This window comes from Terrapene carolina, unplaced genomic scaffold, assembly GCF_002925995.2.
Source record: "Terrapene carolina triunguis isolate 2854851 unplaced genomic scaffold, T_m_triunguis-2.0 Scaffold66, whole genome shotgun sequence".
NCBI lineage: Eukaryota > Metazoa > Chordata > Testudines > Emydidae > Terrapene > Terrapene triunguis.
Genome location: NW_020664417.1, coordinates 20,110,512 through 20,126,948, shown reverse-complemented (window position 1 = coordinate 20,126,948; position 16,437 = coordinate 20,110,512). Strand labels below are relative to the sequence as shown.

At 39.4% G+C, this 16,437-nt stretch overlaps 1 protein-coding gene across 2 annotated transcripts in view; it reads right to left on the bottom strand.

Annotated features, from left to right (window-relative positions):
* Positions 1 to 16,437, bottom strand: part of ARHGAP10 (Rho GTPase activating protein 10) — a 223,337-nt gene that overhangs the window by 83,361 nt on the left and 123,539 nt on the right. For both annotated transcript variants that reach the window (XM_024207560.3, XM_024207561.3), the window contains 2 exons: positions 12,362 to 12,427; positions 4,476 to 4,550 (listed from right to left, as the gene is read on the bottom strand). In XM_024207560.3, coding sequence (XP_024063328.2) covers positions 4,476 to 4,550; positions 12,362 to 12,427 — 141 coding nt within the window. The remainder of the gene's footprint in view (positions 1 to 4,475; positions 4,551 to 12,361; positions 12,428 to 16,437) is intronic.

Sequence of the window (16,437 nt, the reverse complement as noted above, 5' to 3'; positions counted from 1 at the left end):
AAAAAAAAAAAAAAAAAAAAAAAAAAAAAAAAAAAAAAAAAAAAAAGACGTACAGGTGGCACTGAATTGACAGCAGCATATAATATAAAAGCGCTTTGTCATTCACATAATGTCTGGGGTAATGAAATGAATTCACTTGCTGGTTTCCTCCAGTTTGCTGTGCCAAAGAACACTGTGTTATCAGCACAGATGGAGCATGCATGGTTCTGGAGAAGAGCCTGGTGCAAACTGCAAACAAGCTTCTCTGAATACCAATGAATCCCTGAGAATCAGACCCTTGCTGTCAAGTGACAGGTTTGGAAGCTCCATAAAAATGAACTAATCCCTGTGGTCTTGTCCAACTGCATGTACTGTCAGTGTTCTGGACAGGAAATTTGGAAATGTTGCACATTGTGCAGTCATGGCTATAACTTTGGTGTAAGATATTAAACAGGTGAGGAAATTCAACCAAATGCCAGCACTTTTCTGGAGGCAATGGGGTGGCAGGAAAAGTGTGACTACTGGGACTAAATGAGCATTACGTTTTCCAGAAGAAAAAGAAAAAAATATTCCCGTGGCATTAGTGTGATGAGCCCAATTCAGAGGGGTTATATAGGGTGATGTATAAGCTTCCCATTGCTAAATGCATGTGAGGAAGTCTAAATGAAGGCTTTTCTTCACATACAGCACTTCTCCTGTCAGCATAGTTAATCCACATCCACCTCGAGAGGTGGTTGCTATGTCGATGGCAGAAACTCTCCTGTCAACATAGCGCTGTCTACATGGGGGTTAGGCTGCTATAATTATGTATAGATTTTCCATACCCTGGAGTGATGTAGTTATACTGATATAGGTCTGTAGTGTAGACTATGAGCATGGACTGGTCTACACTGAAAAGTTACATAAGTATAGCTATGTCTCTCGGGGTGGCGTGTGTGTGTGTGTAAAAATACACACCGCAGACAGATGTAGTTAAGCCGACCTAACCCGCAGTGTAGACAGTGCTAGGTCAACTGAAGAATTCTTCCGTCAACCTAGTTACCGCCTCTCAGGGGGATGGATTACCTACAGCAGCAGCAGAACCGTTCCCATCTACACCTGGGTGGGCAAACTTTTTGGCCCAAGGGCCACATCTGGGTATGGAAATTGTATGGCGGGCCATGAATGCTCACGAAATTGGGGGTTGGGGTGGCGGAGGGGGTGAGGGCTCTGGCTAGGGTGTGGGCTCTGGAGTGGGGCCAGAAATTAGGAGTTCAGGGTGCGGGAGGAGCTCCGGGCTGGGGATGGGGAGCGGGCTCCAGCTGGGTGTGCGGGCTCTTGGATGGGGCTGGGTATGAGGGGTTGGGGGTGCAGGAGGTTGCTCCGGGCGGGGATGGAGGAGTTCGGAGGGTGGGGTGGGGATCAGGGCTGGGGGAGGGGGTTGAGGCGCGGGAGGGGGTCAGGGGTGCAGGCTCCGGGTGGCCCTTACCTTAAACAGCTCCCAGAAGCAGCAGCATGTCCCCCTTCCGGCTCCTACGTGGAGGCGCAGCCAGGCAGCTCTGCACCCTGCCCCATCCACAGGCACCGCCCCTGCAGCTCCCATTGGCCATAGGGTTCCCAGACAATGGGAGCTGCGGGGGCAGCGTTCAGAGCCCACTAGCTGCCCTAACATGTAGGAGCTGGAGCGGGGACATGCCGCTGCTTCTGACCCAACTCCCTGGCTGGAGCACCAGAGCGGGGCAAGCCCTGGACCTCGCTCCCCGGCGGGAACTCAAGGTCCGGATTAAAACGTCTGGAGGTCTGGTCTACACTGAAGTGCTACAGCAGCACAGCTGTAGCATTTTAAGTGTTGATATATGTTGATGGAGACTATACCAGCATAGCTATGTTGCTATACCGACATAACTTCATAGTGCAGACACAGCAGACACCAATTGGTTTTTCTACTGCTATAGGAATTAGTGCTGTCAAAAAAATTAATCGTGATTAACTGCACTGTTAAACAATAATAGAATACTATTTATTTAAATATTTTTGGATGTTTTCTACATTTTCAAATATATTCATTTCAATTACAAAACAGAATACAAAGTGTACGGTGCTCACTTTATATTTATTCTTGATTACAAATATTTGCACTGTAAAAAACAAAATAAATAGTATTTTTCAATTCACCTAATACAAGTACTATAGTGCAATCTCTATCATGAAAGTTGAACTTACAAATGTAGAATTATGTACCAAAAAAACCTCCATTCAAAAATAAAACTATGTAAAACTTTTAGACCCTACAAGTCCATTCAGTCCTACTTCTTGTTCAACCAATCACTCATACAAGTTTGTTTATATTTGCAGAAGATAATGCTGCCTGCTTCTTGTTTACAATGTCACCTGAAAGTGAGAACAGGCATTTGCATGGCACTGTTGTACCCGGTGTCACAAGATATTTACATGCCAGATGCACTAAAGATTCATATGTCCCTTGATGCTTCAACCACTATTTCAGAGGACATGTGTCCATACTGATGACTGGTTCTGCTCGATAATGATCCAAAGCAGTGTGGACTGATGCATGTTCATTTTCATCATCTGAGTCAGATGCCACCAGCAGCAGGTTGATTTTCTTTTTTGGTGGTTTGGGTTCTATAGTTTCCGCATCAGAGTGTTGCTCCTTTAAGACTTCTGAAATCATGCTCCACACCTCGTCCCTCTCAGATTTTGGAAGGCACTTTTGATTCTTAAATCTTGAGTCAAATGCTGTTGCTATCTTTAGAAATTTCGCATTGGTATCTTCTTTGCATTTTGTCAAATTTGCAGTGAAAGTGTTCTTAAAAAGAAAATGTGCTGGGTCGTCATCCGAGACTGCTATAACATGACATATATGGCAGAATGCAGGTAAAACAGAGCAGGACACATACAATTGTCCCCCAAGTAGTTCAGTCAAAAATTTAATTAATGCATTCTTTTTTTTTAAATGAGCACCATCAGCATGGAAGCATGTTCTTTGGAACGATGGCCAAAGCAGAGGCATATGAATCTTTAGCGCATCTGGCACGTAAATATTTTGCAACGCCAGCTACAACAATGCCATGCAAATACCTGTTCTCATTTTCAGGTGACATTGTAATTAAGAAGTGGACAGCATTATCTCCTGTAAATGTAAACAAACTTGATTCTCTTTGCGATTGGCTGAATGAGAAGTAGGACTGAGTGGATTTGTACGCTCTAAAGTTTTACATTGTTTTGTTTTTGAGTGCAGTTATGTAACAAAAAAACCTACATTTGTAAGTTGAACTTTCATGATAAAGAGATTGCACTACAGTACTTGTATGAGGTGAATTGAAAAATACTATTTCTTTTATCATTTTTACAGTGCAAATATTTGTAATCAAAAATAATATAGAGTGAGCACTGTACACTTTGTGTTTTGTGTTGTAATTGAAATCGATATATTTGAAAATGTAGAAAAACATCCAAACATATTTAATAAATTTCAATTGGTATTCTATTGTTTAACAGTGCGATTAATCGCAATTTTTTGTGTGTTAATCGTGATTTATTTATTTTTAGTTAATCGTGCGAGTTAACTGCTATTAATTGACAGCCCTAGTAGGAATACTACCTCCCCCAAAGACAGCAGTTATGTGGAAGGAAGTATTCTTCCATTAACATAGCTGCCTCTATACTAGGTCATCATAGCTACCTTGGTCAGGGGTTGTTCCCTCCCACCCACACATCCCTGACCAAAGTAGCTACGTCGGCCTAACTTTTAAATGTAGACCAAGCTTAAGGTCCACACATGAGTTATACCACTTTAAGTATATCAGTATGTAAAGTGGTACAACCCCCCATAATGTGGATGCAGTTATATCAGTATATATGTGCTCATACTGGTATAGCTTATCCCCCCCTTCCCATATGGAAGAAAGCTAGATTGGTAGAAGCACATTTATACTGGTATAATTGTGCCCATACTAGGCCCTGTACCTGGATAACTATATTATTTAAAAAAAAAAAAAAAATCACATCCCTAATTGACATATTTACACTGATACAAATCCTGTGTGTAGACCAGGCCGAAGGGAATTTAAGCTCATGTCATTTACTCACCATGAGCCAAAAAAGGTAGAAGACAAAAAAAAGGAAGGTGTAAAAAAGGAGACCCTCCCCTCCCATATACCCACTTTTCTACACTTCCAGACCGTGGGTGTAGATTAGATTAATTTAAACTCAGGCTCCTTTAAACCTACTTATACCGCACCCATGATTTGTCCCAACAGGTCCTTTTGGCTGTTTTCTTTGTTTATACTAACAGCTAAAACTTGTTTGCCTTACTCAGCCAAGAGGCCACAGTGAGTGCAGGATAGAACTATTTGCATGAGTAAGGCAAGATAAAATTCGACCCAAAATAATAAAATAAGTAAATGTAAACATTACATAAAAATCAACACTGAAATTAAATCAACCATGAATCAAAATAAAAACATGGTAAAAGTTGTTATAAAATAGAGGCATACCGATTAGCAAACTCAGAAGTCTCTGGACCTTTGAACTCACCCCCACAACTCTGTATAATCCTTGGTCATTTATACCTATTGAGGAAGAAAACAGATCAGCCAGAGGATTCAAATATACAGCAAATAAAACTTTAAAAAAAACTTTCAAATGCTAAACAAGAAATTTTCATCAAAGTTGCATTCACCACTTTAAGTATCAGAGGGGTAGCCGTGTTAGTCTGAATCTGTAAAAAGCAACAGAGGGTCCTGTGGCACCTTTTGCCACGGGACCCTCTGTTGCTATTCACCACATTGTCACTCATGACTACGACAGGAATACACTGCAAATAAAGTATCTGTCTACAATCCTCTTTTTTGCTGTCCATTAAAATAAATCCAAGCTAAATAAAATGTTGGTCTTCAGGAAAAAGGTGCATGCACATTTTTTCCAATGTACTGACAGACCATTTAGGAGTTTGTGAATAGTTTTAGGGTTTGTTTTTTTCCCCTGTTCTACGAGCTCTTTCCTAAAAACTCAAACCAAACTTTTTTCACATCAGTAAACAATGCTCTTTCCTTAAGATACAAGGCATCATTCCAACCCACTGTGCTCCCCACACTGGGTATACCCAGAGGAACCCAACTTCAGGACTGAGGCCAGAAGTTTCTCTCCTGTCCTTTTTGTGGGGTGCAACCTCAACAGCCAGATGAGCATCCATAGTCTCCCGCTATCCTAATTTACTCAGCTCTGGAACATGGACACACTGGATAGCTTCTCTTGTTCCCCACTCTCGTTTTCTGTATTGCCATTGATTGTTGCTCATATTCCATCCAACCCCACTCCCCTTCCATTGCAACAATTTAGCTGCCCAGCCTCACTCAACATGCCATTATGCTGCTCACTTTCCATTCACCCCCCTTCTCTTTCTTCCCCTTTGCCCCTTCCCCCTCTATTCAGTCCCTTTTCACTCCAACATTCCCTCTCTCCCCTCACTGAAATCTCACATAACCTCCCTCCAAAAAACTAAGATTTTTTAGCATAAATAAAAATGTTAAGAAGATCAAAAAAGTAAAAAAACCCAGACGTTGTATGCCCACTGTCACACTGATCACATTGCTTGTATGTTGAATCCCTTTACTCCACCCTTTTTTACATGTCTGTATACAACATAGCACAATAGGGATGAGAACCTGATTGAGACTTTGGGACTCTCATGCAATCCAATTTACAACAACAAGCTCGGTACTTCCTGGTTTCATATGGACCTAGAAGTGGAAATACAGAAATGCCCCAAGGTATGATAATGTGAGAACAATCTTTATTTTCTCTTTGTAACTACAGGGTAGGTTTTGTGTGATTGGCTTTTATTGTTCATATTTTTATTATTATTATTAAAGAATACAACATACAGACAAATAAGACCTGTGGAGAACTCCCAGATTCAACAACAGATGGTTCCAACACAGAGCAAAAGAAACAAAAAGCAAAACTAGTCAAATAATGGAAAGCTTATACCTGAATATTAGATAAATATCTTGAAAAATCATAAGTATCATTTACAATAAATATCATTCTTAATGAATTACTCTAGCAGCTTCACAAATTAGACACCACCACCACCATCTAGTATACTCATTGGTCAAAACATCTTGACATTTGAAAAGTAAAGGGTCTTCTAGATTTTCTTCTTCTTCTTGGGCTTTCTTCTTATTGCCTAGATGGCCACAGATCTAATGATATTATAACATGAATTTACATATACAAAAAGTAACTTCCCATACCTCTCGGTTTTCCAGAGTCCCATGTTTACGATTAAGATCACAACCACACATGTACTACATACCACTTAGAAAATTGCCAGCAGGAAACAATTAAATTTCTGACCCACCCAAAAGTAGGAAGCACTGGAAATCTTGGGGGACTGGAGAGGATGCAAAGTAAAGAGCAGTTCCTGCTTGAATTTCCCTTGGGATTCCCTGGGAACTCCAGCCCAAAGATGTATAGATCTCTCATAAGAATATCCAACTTTCTAATGCTTTGCCAGATGGCACTAGGCCTTTTTGCAGGAGGATCCAACTTTAGTTTCTAGTGCTGCAGAACAAAGCTTCTGCATTGTATGCAAGAAACAAGGAAAAATTGAAGCAACATTCTTACAATCAAATCTATCTTATTGTTTTTGCTCATCTCAGAAGTTCAAGCTGTCAGGTTGTATATTGATTTACTGCACTGCTAACATTAAAACTAGTAAGAACAAAATTGTGCTGACTCAAAAAGTGTTGGTACCTTAGGCTTAAAAATAATTTAGGACAAGCCACAGCAATCCTTGTTTGGTTTTAAAAACAGATGTACGGCTGTGAAGTGTCTGAAATGACAGTAATATTGAAACTAGAATGCCACTTTAGCAATAGTAATCACTCTGCACTGGTAATTACTATCAGATAATTGATCAAGTTCAAATTCATCAACCTCAAAGAAGCAGAGCTAATTGCTAATGCATAATGAGAGGTGCAGAGGGGAATTAATGCTTCTCAACACCATTTTTATTTTAATGAAATTTTAAATAAAACAAACACAGTTTAAAATCATGTGATTTCAGATCTGAAAGTTTAAATGCTGCAGAGTACCTGAGACTGATAACTGTGGAAAATGTTTTCCTAATCACAGAGGGATTGACAAGGTGATTTATTTTAGAGCGTTTGGTTCAGCCAGCAGTAGTGGCCTTTGAACCAAGCACTATTAACAGCTTTGAGAGCTGCAAGGCTCCACAGTGCATATTCTAATTCTTTTTATATTTACATGAATTATGGGTTACTGGCTCTCAGAATACCAGGGTTTGACTTGGACACATATGGTTTGCTAGGCATGCCAATAAACAAATTTACTATAAGTAAGACAAGTCCCCCGTCTCAAATGTATGCCATAGCAGGCAGGGTGTGTCTACCAACAATGTACATCTTAGATGAGGTTCTTTTTATACATATTGCTAATGTGGGCTATTAATATAGCTGCAGAAACAACGTTTTACTTATGTTTTCTGTCCAATTATGTACTACAGATGTGCTCACACACACATACTGACAAATCAAGGTAATACCAGGTTATTCCTATGGGAAGGTTCCCTATTTTCTCACCAGTGAAACAAAAATTCTTACTGAGGAAAAACTGAGATGACAGCTCACTGCTGCCATCTGTCCCTACATATTAGAATAGGTGCTGCCGCAGTACCAATTACTAACACAGTGGAAATTTGTTATTAACCCTTGCCACTGGAATTTTACAGAATGCCACCCTAATGAGTGCTCAGAGGAATTACAGTCTCTCTCCCTCTCTCTCTCTCACACACACACACACTTTTTCCTATTGGAAGAACAGCACTCTGATGTTTCTATAATCTTTTCTCTCTCATTTTTATTATCCACTAAGGTGCTGAACTGTAAATAATGGAATAAAAAACATCCAGTCTTGCTCTCAGATACAGTATATGGTTGAAAATCCCATCAGAGTTGTGCTCATGCTCAGAGAAAAATGGGCCCACAGAGTTTTTAAAATATAATGCTGATTTAATAGCTCAAGTTTTCTAATCTAGTAAATTAGTAAATATCCTTATACATCAGCTCACAAGAATTCTAGTCTACTAGCTAATACTACTTTTAATTGAACTAGTTTTTTAATTCAAAGTGAATTATTTCTTCTCAGTTTGATAAAATGAATAACACAACTGAGAAAATCATTCAGCCATTGACAATTTAATGCTCAATATGTTTTCATTTTCTTTTTTTTTCTTTGCATACCAGAGTTTTCTGCTATGACATGACAAGACTATTCTCAGTTTCCACCCACACTAGACTGTCCTCTCTTTCCTCCCACACCAACCTCACACCCATTATGATTAAAAGAGATAAAACATGGCATACAGACACAGACTCTGAGGAGCATCTGTCTTCTATTTTCTTTTATTGAACATTACTTCCTTTAGCAACTTACTGTAAAATATTCACAGTAAAAGTTGTTATAAGGTTGAATTTAGTGCATCTTCTCTTACCTAGGTATAAAATCTGGAGGTTTGAAGGGTAATAGTTTTCCTCATATTATTATTATAAAGGTACATCAAGGAGACTTGCCTAAATTCTTTCACCACTTATGCTTATACAGCTCAACAGACATCATTAGAGATGTATGGGTGTAACAGTGCAGAAACTGATCTTCTATCCCTATGGGAGCAACAGCACATGTCGTACACAAGGCAAGATTTTGTTTTATTTTGTTTTCAAATACATCTTAAGTATGTTCAGAGTTAAGGTGACCAGATGTCCCGTTTTTAAAGGGACAGTCCCGTTTTTTGAGACTTTGTCTTATATAGGCACCTATTACCCCCCTTCCCACACTCCCTGTCCCGTTTTTTCACAGTTGCTATCTGGTAACTCTATTCAGAGTCAATGAACAGATAAACAATAACCATGGCTTTGTATACTATTTCCAAGTCATGTTCCGTTAGGCCGCAGCTGGGTGTGGATTGTGGAATGCTAGATAGAAGTCATATTGCCTACACCCATACCTGAATTCCCCACCCTACAAATAAAAGTGAATATTTATTTTTGAAAACTCTTAATAAAATTAAAATAATAAAGAAATATTTTGTTTTCACTAGTAACTATCAGTGTACATGTTATCTACTCTCTCTCTATATATATATGTATCATATAGTAACTACATTAAAAGAACATTAGAATAAGGTTGCAAAGTCAAGCACTCCAAAGTTAGGAAATGCCAGAATTCATTCAGCCCCCATGTGTGTATGCATAACACTATAACTTCAATTACATGATCACAATATTTTTTCTGGAAGACTATGCATCATTCAGTGCACTAGGGATGAATGAGGATTGTGTAGTAAAGAAGACGGTTGGCTGCAGGACTCCTGCTTCAGGTGTAGCATTTGCTAACTTTTGAGTGCTTGACTTTGCAACCTTACTGTTAGTTTTGAGTGTGCAGTTTCCTAGTTTAAAAACAAAACACATCACATGGCATCATATTGACAATCATATGGCTCATCAGCAGATCCACCACACAGATCCCTGCCGCTTGAGCTAACTGTTCACATGATAGCAGGGGTAGCAGCATTAAAGGCGGATGGGACACTTTGCCAGTGGGTTACACAGATATTTGAGGACAGCAGAGGAATGGTGAGCCTTGGGAATCTTGGGTTCCATTCTGGTTCTGCAAGGGAGTGAACTCTACTGGGCACGTCTGCTCATTTTCCCCAAGCTTGACCCCTTTCGCACCTTCCCCATGCAACCTGTCCTTGTTCCAGTCCTGGTCTTCCCCACCCCAAGATCCTCATCCTAGTCACACTCGCCTCACCTAGCCACACCCAGTATCCACTCCTCGGGCTTCTCATCCCAGTCCCAATCGCCTGGGCCAGCAAGTCCTAATCTCACTCCTCTGGACCCCACATCCCAGTCCCAGTCTCCCCACCTCCCCCAGCTGCTCATCTGATTTCCCTTCACAGCCTCCCATCATCCCCAGCCCACATTTACATTCTTTATCCCACTACTTCCCAGTCCCAACTCTTACCACATATGCCCCCAGCTCCTTGTCTCAGTCTCTTTGCCCAGCCAATCCCAGTTCTCCCCCTTCACACTGTTCCACCTCAGATCCATCTCCACTTCCCACTGGGTTCTCAGTCCCAGTATTCTCATCCCAATCTATTTCCACCAACAGGTACAGCTCTTGTCCACTCTCTATTCGAATCAGACATCCTCCTCCTCCACCCTTCTTAGGCCCAGCAGAGGGTCACTAAGAGGACAGTAGAGACAGTCTTCCTGATCTCAGTTCAGGTGTCCAGACCTGGACCCAGTACAGCCAACTATAGCCCAAAGCTGAAATTGCAGGAAAGTCCAGCTGATTCTAGGGCTGGAGCATGCTCGTTGTAGATGGAATTGTTAGAGATTTTAGTAACTAAAATCTGAGAAATATCTACTCAGCACGTCTGAACTGTGATTTTTCTAAGGCTTATAACTTGCCCAAATTTGGGCAGATCTTCACAGGTTTGGCAAAAGGCACATTCCTGACACGCAGGACGCCCCTGCCAAATTTCAAGTCCTTGCATCAATGCATGGGGGTACTAGAGCTTTTCAAATAAAAGGTCTAGAATTTTTGAACACAGGCAAAATAAGGTATTTTTTCCTAGCCTGGATCTCTGAAAGAGCTGAACCGTTTTAACGGAAATGCTCAATAAATCAATCAATCCGTTGGCCTGAGGCACACACCTGGCATGAAAAAATTTATTTTGGCAAAGTTATAAACAACTGAAAACAGGGTTTTATAAGGTCAGGCAACCCTAGTAATAGGCCAGGCTACCAGCCCCGTTTCTAATAGTAACATAATTATACAACATATATGTAGTTGTTGATAAAGTAGCTTGCTACTTCCTCACTCCTGTGGAGAAAAGTATGGGTTTTAAGACTTATTTACATTTTATCAGCATTTTTTTTTTTAAAAGATGACACACATAAATCTAAGATCTTAATCTAGATCAGTGGTTTTCAACCATTTTTGATTTGTGAAGCCCTAGATTTCGAATGCAGGTGCAGACCCCTAGAAAATTTCAAATGGAGGTGCAGACCCATTTGGAAATCTATTGTCTATATATATAGTTGAATTATGTTCAGTCAGTTTTCAATCTAAGTCTTTCGCAAATCCCTTAGATATAGTCCATGGACCCCCAGGTGGTCCGCGGACCACAGGTAGAGACTCGCTGATCTAGATAACTAAAATAATTAAAATGATGGATTAAGTTAAGGAAATCTGACAACTATTTGAAAAACTATAAAGCCCAAAATAATGTCAGTTCAGATCTGGTCTAACCTGAAATTATTCAAAAACCTATCAGAGTGGATTGATGTTAAAATCCAAGTGAAAACAGTTCCTGAGATTATTCTTTGTTATTAATGGTTAAGTTCCCAACTTCACAAAACTACTTGTATTCATCAGTTATATGGTATTCTAAGTACACAAGTAGAAAACTTTGCTTAACAAGTCAGACCTTGCACTGACAGCAGATGTGACAGAACTACTTTTTTACACCACTGTATCCTGAAAGTAAGGAAAGTGATATACCGGAAAGATACTAATCTTCTGCTCTGTGCAACATTAGTCTCTCAAATATAACTAGCAGCTCCAGTATGGAAAGACTAGACAACTCCAATTCCAATTGCTCTTTTCACATTAAGAAGAACAAATAGAGGGTAGTAAATTATCCATTTTCATTTAATCTTCTCTTAAAAAGGAAAACACGAACACATAGTTTATTTCACTGTCCTGCCTCACTCAACATTGTTCTCTTGAAAGACAAGTCTAAATAAATGTTATACCTTTTAAAAAATTAAAAGCTTAATTAGCAGCATATTAAGCCCCTTATAGCCTGCAGAGTGAGGAGTAGGAACTACACACATCCCTGGATGGTGTCTCATTAACCACTGGCAAATATCTAACCTCCTTTTTACAAACACTGGGATTGCATGAGGCCTGACACAAAAGTGAGGAAGAATATACCTACAGACCCTCCCACCAGGGTTTCCTCAGGAGTACAGGACACATTTTCATATACACAAGAGCAGATCCCCCTTAGACCCAAAAAATCCTGCACCTTGGCAGTGGGTTAGACGAAATGACCCTTGTGGTCCCTTCTAACCCTAGGGTTCTATGATTCTACCTGGAGCACAGCAACAGCTAAAATGGAAGGGCTGGACAGATGCTTCTTCTGCATCTGGCCTCCATCTTCTCCAAGCTCTACAATGGGCCGGTGAGACTTTATATCAGATCCGCACTCACACACCACTCCCACCTTCTTGTCATCTTTGCCCTTCCCTCATGAGCAGTAGCACTTGGCTGAGTTGATCATTACCTCGTGTTTCAACGGCACTGATGCATTTTCTCAGAATTGTGAACCCTATCTTATCCAACTGTGCACCTAAAAGGAAAAACAGTTTGAAAAGGTTTTAAGAACAATTAATAATATATTAGTTTTTTTCTCACAGATGGCATGTCTACACAAACACTATATGCAGCAAGCTGGGGTGTAAATTTGCAGCGTTCCAGCATGCTTCACACCAGCTCTCTGTGTGGAACTTGCTGCTATGCCCTACACATTCCCTAATGTATTTTCACCTACTTCTGTTTCAAACCACAGTACGTCAACGCACACTAGGGAACTTTTTGCGCACATCAGCAGGGACCACAGGACAGTTAGTGTGCAGCACGTTGGAACACTGCAGATTTACACCCCTGCTTGCTGTGCAGGAAGTGTTCATGTAGACATGCCCAAAGATACAAAGATTCAAGGCCAATCTAGTGCTGCTTTCTTGGTAGAAAGTAATATTGCACCTAACCCTACAGACAGGGCTCACTCAGGCAAAATTGAGGAAGAATTCCAGGAGTAGGCACCTTTGTTACATCTTCTAGAGAAATTTTTCTTTTTTGCTCTCTTATATTTGTACAGAACCAATCCTGCAAGCACTTGCTACAAGGTGTAGTAACTTCAGGGAGTCTATTCACAGTAGCAAGTCTTTGCAGGATTGGACTCGTAATTAGACACATACGTTGGCAGGAGAAGAATGTGGTTTAAGATTATTTACTGCAAAGCAAGACAGACTAATCCTAAAAAATTCTCAGCTCATTGGAACATATCCTGCAGGATCTTGAATATTTGAATACTTGCTATATGCACTGTAGATTTTTGAAGGAAACCCCCAATTCTTAAAACACACCCATAAAACTAAAATGCACACAGAGACTTTCTAATGGAAAACCCTCAACTAACAGCCAAAAAGACAATAACTGTATTTCCAGTCTTGTTTAAATAATTCCATGATATTCCCTTTTAAAATAAAGTGAAAATCATATGAAGAGAAGTCTCATGTGAACTTGCCGTTTATTAAATAAAGGATATGACTACAAAAAATCAATTTTTAAGCTATACATTTTAAAAATTGTTTTTGAACAAAATTTCTTGAAATGACCTCCCGAAGTTTGAAATATTTTAATATTAAAATATTTCAAACTTTGGGAGGTCATTTCAAGAAATTGGTTTATCAAAAATCATTATTTATAACTTTTTAGCTTTAAATATTTTGACAAACCTAAAAAATTGATCCAATGTCTCTTTTTTAAAAAGTATTATGTATAATGAATAAAATCTAAGAAAGTTAACCTAATTGGAGAAGAGAGTACTTGTACAGAACACATTGCAATGCTTCTCCCCTATGGAATCATTCTATCATCCCCAACAAAGTACATCCTACACAACCCAAAAGAATTTCCCCACCACAGATTTAGGACATGTATGTGCATCTCTTCATGGCAGCTGATGAATGGGCTACCTAAAACCTAATGTATTCACAAGATAATACTCGAGGACCAACTATCTTTGTGACACTGTTTAATCCCTTTTCTACTAAATCAAAACTCATGTTCCAAAGCCACATTTCACCTAACCATCTGGTTTTCACCTTCACTGTTGGCTTGATCCTTCACCATGAAAGCTTATGGAAGTTTTTCCATCCATTTAAGTGGGAGCACAATAAAGCCCAGGATTACAAAGAACAAATGCATTAACTCCTGAATGCAAGGAGAATAGCTGCCTTCATTGTTGGGACGGTGTCAAATTATTATGAATTATTATTATGAATGAATGTGGTGAACACGAGTTTGCTATGACTTGATACATTTGAATTTGCTAGAGGATTCTGGGAGCAGGGTTCTCTTAGCATCAGACAGTTGATATGGAAATTTATTGAGAGTCATCAGAGGCTCTATCTCTGTGTGTGTGTTTCAAAATGGAACTTTGGAACATATAAGCCAATGACCAGCTCACCAAGTAAAGAAAACGCAAAAACACGCAATCAGTGAGGTTGGCACAGGCTGACCCAGGTCAAAATGACCCTTTAAGATGGCACCACACTTAAGAGCTCAAGTGAATGATTGAGGAGAGGATAAACATCAACTGATCTTTGGTCTCTATCCGTTTTGCAGTCCCTTCTAAAATATTAATTAGAAAAACTAGTAATGAATAGGGCTGTCGATTATTTGCAGTTAACTCACGCGATTAACTCAAAAAAATTAATCACGATTAATCGTAGTATTAATCGCACTGTTAAACAAGATAATACTAATTAAAATTTATTAAATATTTTGGATGTTTTTCTACATTTTCATATATATCTTGTATTCTGTGTTGTAATTGAAATCAAAATTTTGATTACAAATATTTGCACTGTAAAAATGATAAACAGAAGAAATAGTATTTTTCAATTCACCTCATACAAGTACAGTAGTGCAATCTCTTTGTCCTGAAAGTGCAACTTACAAATATAGATTTTTTTTGTTTTGTTAGATAACTGCAGTCAAAAACAAAACAAACAATGTAAAACTTCAGAGCCTACAAGTCCTACTTCTTGTTGAGCATATCACTAAGACAAACAAGTTTGTTTACATTTACAAGAGATAACGCTGTCCCCTTCTTATTTACAATGTCTCCAGAAAGTGAGAACAGGCATTTGCATGGCACTTTTGTAGCCAGCATTGCAAGGTATTTACGTGTCAGATATGCTAAACATTCATATGCCCCTTCATGCTTCAGCCACCATTCCAGAGGACATGCTTCCATGCTGATGATGCTAGTTAAAAAAAACCATGCGTTAATTAAATTTGTGATTCAACTGTTTGGGGGAGAATAGTACATCCCCTGCTCTGTTTTACCCGCATTCTGCCATATATTTCATGTTATGCCAGTCTTGGATGATGACCCAGCACACATTGTTCATTTTAAGAACACTTTCTCTGTAGATTTGACAAAACACAAAGAAGGTACCAATGTGAGATTTGTAAAGATAGCTACAGCACTTGACCCAAGAGTTAAGAATCTGAAGTGTCTTCCAAAATCTGAGAGGGACTAGGTAGGAAGTATGCTTTCAGAAGTCTTAAAAGAGCAACACTCCAATATGGAAACTACAGAACCCAAACCACCAAAAAAGAAAATCAACCTTCTGCTGGTGGCATCTGACTCAGATAATGAAAGTGAACATGCCTCAGTCCACACTGCTTTGGATTGCTATCGAGCAGAACCCGTCATAAGCACAGACGCATGCCTCCTGGAATGGTGATTGAGGCATGAAGGAACATATCAATCTTTAGCACATCTGGCACGTAAATATCTTGCCACACTGGCTACAAGAGTGCCATGCAAATGCCTGTCCTCACTTTCAGGTGACATTGTAAACAAGAAGCAGGCAGCATTATCTCCTGCAAATGTAAACAAACTTGTTTGTCTGAGCGATTGGCTGAACAAGAAGTAGGACTGAGTGGACTTGTAGGCTCTAAAATTTTACATTGTTTTATTTTTGAATGGAGGGGGTTTTTGTACATAATTCTATATTTGTAAGTTCAATTTTCATGATAAAGAGATTGTATGAGGTACTTGTATGAGGTGAATTGAAAAATACTATTTCTTTTGTCTTTTTACAGTGCAAACACTTGTAATCAAAAATAAATAATAAATAAATATGAAGTGAGCACTGTACACTTTGTATTCTGTGTTGTAATTGAAATCAATATATTTGAAAATGTAGAAAACATCCAAAAATATTTAAGTAAATGGTGTTCTATTATTGTTGAACAGTGCGATTAATCGTGATTACTTTTTTTCATCGCTTGACAGCCCTAGTAATCAAATGGACACAGGGCATATTTCTGGGACATGTGACTCCTCTGAGAACAAGAGGTATAAATGCTAAGCAGAGTTCGTTAGTTCACCAATTAACATCTGAAGAGGTCTGTGATGCTGTAAGACAGAAGGTCTCAGGGTAGCCAACAACCTGCTACAAGGGACTTTTGAACCAGAGGGCCTTGGGGTAACCAAGACCCTGCTTTGGGAGACATTTGACAGACCAAGTAACCGAGGAGAGGAGAAGAGTTGAGTCTCCC